Source organism: Sturnira hondurensis, unplaced genomic scaffold (genome assembly GCF_014824575.4).
Source record: "Sturnira hondurensis isolate 20B ecotype Veracruz unplaced genomic scaffold, ASM1482457v3 Scaffold0013381, whole genome shotgun sequence".
Taxonomy (NCBI): Eukaryota; Metazoa; Chordata; class Mammalia; order Chiroptera; family Phyllostomidae; genus Sturnira; species Sturnira hondurensis.
In genome coordinates this window covers 2,786,734-2,796,495 of record NW_028086012.1, presented here as the reverse complement: position 1 = coordinate 2,796,495, position 9,762 = coordinate 2,786,734, and the positions used below count along the sequence as shown (strand labels likewise).

Genomic DNA, 9,762 nt, shown 5'->3' with positions numbered 1-9,762 from the left:
CTTCTTAATGGGAGAGGGTAGAGTGGGGGGTGGGGCCCAGATTTAGAAGGGAAGATGGTCTCGTGGCAAGCACCGGGCCCCCAGAAGGGGCCTCTGCCGCTTAGCACCGCCAGAGGGAAAGTCAGGTGTCCATGGACCCTCACCGCATCGAACGCCAGGGTGAAGAGGACAAGGTACAAGCAGTCCAGGGCGGGGGGAGGGGCTCTGCAGCTGCTGTAACACTCGGGTTTCTCTCTCCTGAGATGGTCCAGTTCACAGACAAGCCTCATCCAGACACACCTTCTCAGACATTTTATTTGAGTTCATGACACCGATGGTTAATGATCCTGACTAAGATGCCTTACGGAGAAGTACCCAGCCTCTAACGAAGACCAAACCAGGCCCTACGATCCACCTACTCCTGATGTGAACCACACAGCTGGTGGAGGGACTGCCCCAACCTGGCAGAGTCACGGGAAATTCCGGGAGCCCCGGGGCAGACCCTGCCTCCAAAGCCAAGCCTCAAGGCTGGCAGGCGTGGCGAATGCTGCCACCCGCGTGGCAGACCACTAGGTTCTCTTGTTTTCCCTTCCCTTCCCTTTTCAAATCCCACAATTTCCTGTCGGGGAGAAGCTGTAATTAACCCAATTCAGGCACTGGGTCCCAGGCAGAGGCGCAGCTGCCAGGATAACCAGGAAAACCAGAAAACCAGCATTTTTCCAATTAGAAGAACTGTGGCATAAACTTTTTTTCTGTGCGTTGTATTAAAACCAGGTTTCCGAAGTCAGCTGCCAAGGGAAGCAGCAGCGCTGGACTCCCCACTGCTGCCGCCGCTGCCGCCCAGCCCTCCTCACCGCCTGGGAGGTCGGCCTCCCACGGCAGCCAGCCTGGGATGGTCCCGGACTCTGGGCAGACTGCGCTGCCTCTTACCAAGTTCGGTACCTAATAAAGCCCCAAACTTCCTGCTTCAGTGTCCTGGGAGATGGGTAGACAGACGACAGAGCAAACCAAGGAGACAGCAGATGACTCAGGATGATGGGAGAAGGGTAGAGGGTGCTGGGGTAGCTAGCTGATGTTCCCCCCTTTCAGCGATTTACAGGAGACGTAACCCAGCTTGGTCATGAAGTTGGTCTGCTTCCACTGCGCAATGCACTCCTCAGAGACTTTAAAGTCAGCCTGGGCGAGAAACGAAAAAAAGTGATTACAGTGATGGTGCTGGGCCTGCAAGAAAACAGACTGTCTACACCACCAGTGTGCACAGCGACGGACACGCCCCACTCCTCCGAGGGCAGTTTGCCAAAGGCTTCCTCCTTCATATCTTTTTTTTCAGTCCATTTTTTTAAAAAAAGTTTTGCATCTTCTGACTCCGGTAAACCCAAAACATTGCTGGAGGCAAAATGACAAAACTAAAGCTGTCCTGCTTCAGGCACATCCTGAGAGGCAGGGTTCCTTGGAAAAGACAGTCGTGTTAGGGAAAGCGAAGGCAGCGGGACAAGAGGAAGCCCAAATACGAGCTGGGCTGACTCCGTAAAGGAAGCTGAGGGCCCGAGTCTGCAGGAGCTGAGCAGGCTGTTGAGGACAGGACGCTGTAGACGTCACTTGTTCACAGCGTCACCAGGAGTCGAAGCCAAACCAATAGCACGAAATTCATCTTAGGGGCCTAATTTAAGAAAATAATCACGAACCTGTGCAAAGAACTAAGTACCAGGGCATCCATCATGGCCTTCTCATGGTGAAAAACAGAACGGCCTCAGTGCCCACTCAGGGTAAACAATTTGCATACGTGAAATAATGGTGATACAATACTACGTATTAAGATTCGCCCCTCAATATTTAAGAAGACAGGAAAGTTTTTCAGGCATAAAGTTTAAAAATAATATGGTATGATTCAAACTATAAATATTTCTATGTATAAAGTCCAGAAGAAAATACTGACATTTTTTAGTCTCTCTAAGTGGTGGGACTATGGATATTTTATTTTTTCAATTTCTCCTATGTCTTACACATGTCTACAATGGAAATTTATTTTATACAGCCAGAAAAAAATGACTCATAAAACCATCCTGGAAAACCAGGGAGGCAGGGGACAAGCCATTTGGTACCCACAGGGGCATGGAGCGGTGGGACTCACTCCAGACACCCTCCAGAAAACCTCTAATGGCGGAACGAGTTACTATCTAGAAAAAGTCACACAAGTCATGTTAGTTCCACGAGGGGAGTGAATTTTTGCTGCTTCAGTCATGGATGTAGCCCGAACACACAGAACCACGTCTCGGGTACAGGAGGGACCGGGTATTTGTTGAGTGAATGGGTTCAGGGGTCGCAGGGGCAGGCCATATGTGACTCAGTGACCCAGAGGGACAGAAGAGAACGAGTGCTCCAAGATCAAGGTGGGTGACAGGGACCCTGGCAGGGCTCTGATCTTGCTCCCCCACCTCTGGTGACCCTGGCAGGTATCCTGCCAGGTAAAATGGGGATCACCTATCACAGACTTTAGATCAAATGAGGAACTGTCTGAAGTCCCTCAAGTAGCCTGTCAGCCCTCAGTATGGATGAGGGCCCCCTGCTCCTCGGGTGCCTCCTTCAGCAAGGTCCAAGATGAAGAAGGAAGAGAGGCTTAGATGCACAAAGGCCCAGCTGGGAAAAAGGCAGGTCTGGATTCAAGTACCAGACATAGCCCAGGCAGCCCAGGTAAGAGGAGAACTGCCATAGCTTTTTACCTGCAGCTTCTCAAAGATTTTCTTCTTGGGCTTGAGCTCCTCATCTGGTTGGCCCTTCTCATAGCCCTTCACAAACACGCGCTCGCCAGGGGCAGAGTCTGCCGGAGGGTCCAAAGGCTCGACTTTGCGGCTGACCCCTTCTCTGGGAGGACACACAGGACAAGGAGTGAGGCTCCGGATGGCTTCCAGCTGCCGAGGAGGCCAAGGCATCGGAGTCCCCACACGGAGGCCCCGCTGGGATGGAGGCCACCCCTGCTGTACTACATGCCTGCTCTTCATCAGTGTGGGGTTAACCAGGGCTAAACTGAAATCCCGTGTCAGGAAAAACCACATTCTGGGCCCTCAAGGGAGGGAATATGACAACAGCGAGAGCAAGGCCTTAACAGCCCATGAGAAGTGGGTTTGAATCCTGGCTCCGCCTCTTGTTAGCGGTGAGAGATGGGCGCACATGCACTGCTTTGAACCTTCCCTTTCTGTTATAACTGTGGGCGAAGCGCTCCATTCCGAGTACTTGTACGATAAATAATTCCTGCATGCACTATTTTTGGCCAGTGTTCTCAGGGCTTCCACCTGGCCTGGGGAGGGCCATCGCTTGCTTGGGCCAGTTCCCTACTCTTGGCCTTCCTGGTCCTATGCCCTGCCCCAAGTCCTCACTCACGTAGAAGCACACAGGAGCATGCCTTGGGACTCGACCCCTCTCATCTTCTGCGGCTTCAGGTTGCACAGCACCACCACCAGCCTATCCTGCAGTTCCTCCTTGGGCACAAACTGCACCAGGCCGCTCACCACGGTCCGTGGCTCAGCTTCCCCAACATCAATCTTCTCCACGTACAGGCTGTCCGCATCTGGGTGCTGCCAGCAAGAGACGTCAGACCCAGAGAGTGTCATAATGGAAGAAATCACGGCACCTGGAGAACCCTCTGACTCCGGAAAGGGAGGCACATCTCCCTAGAGAAGCCCCTGAGGGACCCTCTAGAACTTACTTTCCATGCCTCAGTGCACAGGAGACTGGGCTTTGAAGGTACATTCTAGTCTCAACCAAGAGGTGGGGTTTAAGTAAAACCAGCCTAATTACTTGTGTAAGAAGTGGAGGTAAGCTCTAATAAGAGAGAGGTAACGGCCCGGACTATCTGGGGGTTACCATGACGACCACAGCCACACCAGATCAGTCCTGGATGCAAGTCAGATGAAAACGGACGATGGCTGGTGTCACCACCTGAGAGCACCAGCAGCTCTCAAAGTTGTCGTGGCGGCTGGGTTTATACAGTGACAGGCCAATCAAAGCTGGGAGCAGAAAAAGCCCACAGCGCCCTGACGGGTGTGGCTCTGTGGGTCAGACACTGTCCTGCAGATGGACGGGGTTACAGGTTTGATTCCGGGTCAGGATGTGTGCCTGGGATGTGAGACAGGTCTCCAGCTGGGGGCATGAAAGAGGCAACCAGACATTGATGTTTCTCTCCCTCTTTCTCCCAACTTCAGCTCTCTCTAAAAATAAATATGATCTCCAAAAAAAAAAAAAACAAAAAAAACCAAGAGTGAGCAAGAGAGAGAAAGCCCACAACAGTGGTCCCGGCCACTGGGTGCATACCCTTCTGTCTCTGTGGAAGAGTGCCCCCTGCCCCACCATTTTCTCCGTGTGTACGTACTGGGGTGGGGGGTCTGCAAGACAAGGCAGCAGAACCAAGATAAGGTCTACAGCTAGTCCAGGCAAGCTGGTGGAGACCACCAGACCGGCTTTAACAAACAAACAAGTTCTCTCCAACTGACACCCGCCCCCACTCTGAGTTCCTGGCTGTGTTGGGTTGCATAAGGCCGAGACAGCAAAGGGAAAAGCCTGAGGCCTGGAATTAGACGCCTGGGTTCTGACTTGCAATATGACCTCAGGGATGTTACTTCCCAGCCCAGGCCAGGTTTCGTCCACATGGAAACAGACAAACTTGACCCCTACCTCCCTCTCTGGGATGTGGTGACAACAAGTACCTTGTCCACACTAATGACTCTTCCCACACGGATATCCAGTCGGGATGGGATGACCTCCTCTGGTTCTGAGTTCTTGGCAGGGCCTCTGGCAACTGGCTCTGGGAATGAGAATAACCCCAAGGGGTCAGAAGGGTCCTCCTGCCCCATGAGAGATCAACTGCTGATGCCATCACACGAGGACACCAGCAGGTTTCATGCAGAATCCCGACTCCACCCACTGGCTACACCTTCCTCCACCTACTTACCTACCACCTAATCCTTCCTCCTCATTTAACTTCACTGAAAAGATTTACAGAATTTTATATTAGTCATGTAGAATCGCACCAAGTAGCTGAGGACCTGAATAGGAAACACCACTAATATTACTAAATTTTAGGGACCGTGGGAATCCTGGCCTCTCTTTTAGAGGTTCGGACTTTTATGGATCAATTAAAGTTTACCTTACCGTGAATGCTACTTCTGAGTTACACCCTCTTTAAAACAGGGCTGGCAACCTTGAGAAGGGACGGACTAGATTTCCGTCTACTCTTTCCCTCAGTTACTAGGCTGGAGGGGAGGGGACAGTAGCAGCTCTGCCGCCTGTGTTTCCATTCCTGCGTTCCATACATATTTGCTGAGTCTTTTCTGGGTGGGGTGGACGGCCAGTAAGGGCCAGTCAGAGACACGTGGAGGGGTCTGCGCGAATCTAAAGATGAGCCCCTGAGAAGCTGTGCGGGCTCTGCCTGAGTGGCCATGTCGCTCTCACGGGCTGACCCAGCTGGTCTCTGTGACTGAAGAGGATTTCGTGGAAGGAACCATGCGCACGCCTTCCACTTCCCGGCAGTGCTGGTGCAACAGGACACGATCACCGCACAGCACCCGCCAAACCAGAATGGAGACGGCGCAAGTTCCGTCCAGGAGTCAACATCCTGGCACTCTCGACCCCCTGGCTTCTTCAGCCCTCCGGACAGGACAGACTTTTTTCAGAGGCCCACGAACAGGGGAGCTGTTCCGGTGATGTCACCCCCCCTCCCTGGCCCTGCTCCTTCCCCCTGGCCTTACTCTGCTTCAAAGGATCTGGGTAGGCAGCACTGGACAGTTTCTTCAGGGCCGGGGTATTAAACTTTTCCCGGATGGGATCCAGCAACTTGTTCAGGGCGACTTCAACAGAATTCTTTAGGTCTCCGGGGTGCACAACCTGAAAAAGTGTACGAGGCCTGGTGAGATAAGGCACCAGAATAGGACAAAGGACACCTGAACCTATGAACCACAGGTGCACAGCTGCAGGGTTTCCCCAGCCCGGTCAGGACCACCCTGTGAGCTGACAGAGAGGGGTCACCGGTTCAGAAAGGCCACCTGACTTGTTCAGGATCCAGGTCTTTTGACTCTGAATTTGATACCAATTTGAAGGTTTTTAGAGGCTACATGCTTTTATTAGCCAAAATCTTCTGGTCCCCCCATTTACACCTAAGGTGCTGGCATTAACCAGGTGTCACTCACAAGCAGAGAAACACCGGTACAGGCAACGGCAGGACTAAATGCCCAGAGAGGAGCTGAGTGAGAAGAAAGAACAAGGGCCGTGGGGTTCAAGTTCCAGGTAGCTGTATGACCCCGAACCAGGCACCCTCTAAGCATTACATTCTTTGCTTGAAAAATGAAGATAATACCTTCATCTTACAGAGTCAAAGTGAGGCTCGGATCACCGTGAAGGGGTTGGGGGGAGCTCCTAACTCAATTTCAAGGAACTGGGATGTAATTTGCTTTTACACCCTGGATCTGGCCGCAGTGATCTTCCAGATGCTCTGAGGGGCGATCTCTTAGTTGTGAATGCCTGTGACACAACACCCACACTTGTGGTTTCTGATGCTGTTCCCACATTTCCTCGCAAACGCTGAATTTTTAACGACACGGAAGCTTTAGGCCTGCATTGTCCGACATGGCAGCCACTAGCTTCATGGGGACATTTAAATGTAAATTAAGCTTCAGGTCTTCAGTTGACTGGCCACAGGAAAGGATCTATAGGCAAAGGTGACCAGTGGCGGCGGTGAGACAGTGCGGGCAGAGCAGTGCACCGGCACGGACAGTGCTCTGGGTTATTGCTGCGCCAGGCCCTTCATTCAAACGCATTTCTTCTTTCATCCCATCTCTCCCTCAGAGGACTGTTCACAGGGCTGGGGCGCAGAGGGTGGTCTGCCTTGGGCTGCAGCTGCAGCGAGGAGGTTTCAGAGCAACGACTTTCAAATACCCCAAAAGTGGGCCCTGAGGGCCCAGAGCCCCCAGAGGTCACTGCGTTTTTTCCTCCATTTGGTGCCCCAAACCTTATACGACACTGTCTCCTGTGGTCCTCTGGCCTGACACTTCAGTGGTGGGGGGAACGCAGGGTCAAGTGGTGCAGCCCTGTCTATGCCCACGTACCTGTGGCCATTAGAAAGTTCTTCCTGAGGCTGAACCTAAGCAGGACTCCCTGTGGCCCTGAACCTCGGTCTGGGTTTGGCCCTCTGGTGCCCCAAGAAGAAACCTAACCCTGCTCCTGTGAGGGTCCTTCGTGCACTCGGGGGCGACTGAGCCCACGCTTGCTCCTCAGCCCACCACGCCCAGTTCTTTCACCTGTGCTTCTGTGACGTGGTGCTGAGCCTGTGGCCTGTAGTGGCATCGCCTACACTCCCAGACTGCTAAACAACTCTCACACACTCAAAGTCCGGGGCACCACGTACGACCCCAAAAGGACGCAGCACAATGGAGAACTGAATGAACCACAAACTCCCTGGTTCTAGGACCCGGTGACTTGGGCCAAGACTTCATTAGCAGCTCTGACAGCCCTGTCACACTGCTGACTCAACTGCAATTCACAGTCGGTCCCAACTCCCCATTTCATTCCCCAGACACACTGTAAGTCGTCCCTGTACGATCTGGCCCTGCTTGCACATCCCACAACGCCCCACCTCACCTTTCAGACTCAGACCAAGCCACTTAGGGTCGCTTGTACACCACGCTGTTTCACCTTACCAACCTGCGGCGCGGTTTACCCCTTCACCGATTGCCTCACGGACTCCTACTCAGGTGAAACACTGGATGCCATCCCCTGTGCAAGGCTCCCCAGACAGCAGGTTAATCACTTCCTCCCATTTGATGTCTGGACCACGTTATGTGTCTTCATTGTGCGGTAAGACAGGAAGTACTTGTTTGTATGTTGGCTTCTCCTAGTGCATTATGAGCCTCATGTGGATACGTGTGAGGTGCTGCCAGCCCCCAACACGGTGCCTAACGCATGGGCACCGGTAAGTCCTGTTAGACTGAGTGCTGAAATGAATGGTACCCTCTATTCTGTCCCTGTTACTAACATTTTATTTATTTGAAGATTTTTTTTTTTAAGATTTTATTTACTTACCTTTAGAGGGGAAGGGAAGGAGAGAGGGAGAGAAATATCAATGTACGGTTGCCTCTCATGCGTCCCCTGCTGGGAACTGGCCTACAACCCAGGCATGTGCCCTGACGGAATCGAACCTCGATCGTCTAGTTCACAGGCTCGCCCTCTATCCACTGAGCTACACCAGCCAGGGCAATTTGAAGTTTTTTAAAATCCTCACCTGAGCGTATGTTTTTATTGATTTTAGAGAGAGAGGAAAGGAAGAGGGGGAGAGAGAGACATCAGGAAAGATAAAAACATCTACTGGTTGGCTCCTGGATGTTGGGGATCGAACCTACAACCTCGGTATGTGCCCTGACTGGGAATCAAACCCATAACCTTTTGGTGCCTGGGACAATGCTCCAAATAACTGAGCCACCTGGCCAGGGCTCTCTATTTTGTCCTTTTTCGTGTCTCTTTTTCCAATCCTGATTTTGTACCCATCCCTGAAATGTTTCCTTTTGGGGTGGGTTTGGTCCTTCATTCCAGGTTAAGTCCTTTGGAGAATGATCAGCTTTGTGCCGTTTGCCCATCTGATCTGCGAACCATCGGAGGCCTCATCTTACCCATTAAAATATCCCTGGAGAGCACCAGGCCAGAAAGCCTGGTGGCACATAACCACAATCCCGGCTAGGATAAGATGGAGGTTTGCTGGAACGAGTTCAATGGGGATTATGCCTCCTCTGGTGTTACCTCGTCAGCAAAGTCCTTTTCCAGGTCCAAGTAGGCTGTGTAGGTTTTGTTTCCACCCCATTTTTCATCTCGAAGGATCACAAACTCTGTAATGAGAAGGATCCACACCAACAAAATCACTGCTAATGGCACAGCCAGCATTCCTAGTCCAAATATATGGTACCTGTTGTTTCTGCCATCCATGTGTTTTGAACTTTATTATATGGTTTTATTACTTTTTTAATTGGATGTGTGGCCATGTTGTACACCCAGCTAGCACCCAAACTCAAGAGGCAAGGATCGTGTTTTACATTTCTTTTTCCTCTACTTCTTCCGGCCCCCACCCTCATTTCCACCACCCCGCCCACCCGGACACCCCACCTAGAACCTAACCCGGCGACAATACAATCACAGTTAAAGGTAGCTCCACTCCAGTCGTACAGCAATATATGCGAGTTCAGAGCAGAGAATCAGGGAAGCCAGCCCTGGAGGAAGACGGTGACAACCACACGTGTGATATGGCGTGTGACCGCACATGTTCACACTACTAACTCTGTGATCTCCCCCGGCCTCTGAGAAGAAAGCAGGGCGTGTCTTACCCGACTTGAGGGGGAAGAGGACGTGCTTAATGAAGGACAGCACCCCGTTGTTCTCCACGTTCCCGGGCTCGCAGAAGGCCTTCTTCAGCTTTTTCTTTACATCCTCCTTCGAGTCAAGGAGATCGATCTTGGATTCCTGGAAGCCAAGGAGGGGAAGAGGACCTCTTGTGGTAGAAAATGAGAATATCCTCAACTCATCTGTGCATAGCTGATTCTTGAACAGCACAGGCTTGAACTAAGTGGTTCCGTTACATGTGATATTTTTTTCAATACATACAGTCCTGTACATATACTTCCTCTTCCTTATTTTCTTAATAACATTTTCTCTTTTCTACCTCATTTTATTATAAGAATACAATATACATTGCACATAACACAAAATATGTGTTAATAATTGGCTATTTATGTTATTGGCACGGCTTCTGGT

At 51.5% G+C, this 9,762-nt stretch overlaps 1 protein-coding gene across 1 annotated transcript in view; it reads right to left on the bottom strand.

The window, feature by feature from the left end:
- Positions 1–276: 276 nt before the first annotated feature.
- Positions 277–9,762, bottom strand: part of YARS1 (tyrosyl-tRNA synthetase 1) — a 28,487-nt gene continuing 19,001 nt past the window's right edge. The window contains exons 7-13 of the mRNA XM_037061535.1: positions 9,336–9,471; positions 8,758–8,843; positions 5,721–5,856; positions 4,680–4,777; positions 3,358–3,551; positions 2,700–2,841; positions 277–1,155 (exon numbers count right to left, since the gene is read on the bottom strand). Coding sequence (XP_036917430.1) covers positions 1,045–1,155; positions 2,700–2,841; positions 3,358–3,551; positions 4,680–4,777; positions 5,721–5,856; positions 8,758–8,843; positions 9,336–9,471 — 903 coding nt within the window. The 3' untranslated portion in view covers positions 277–1,044. The remainder of the gene's footprint in view (positions 1,156–2,699; positions 2,842–3,357; positions 3,552–4,679; positions 4,778–5,720; positions 5,857–8,757; positions 8,844–9,335; positions 9,472–9,762) is intronic.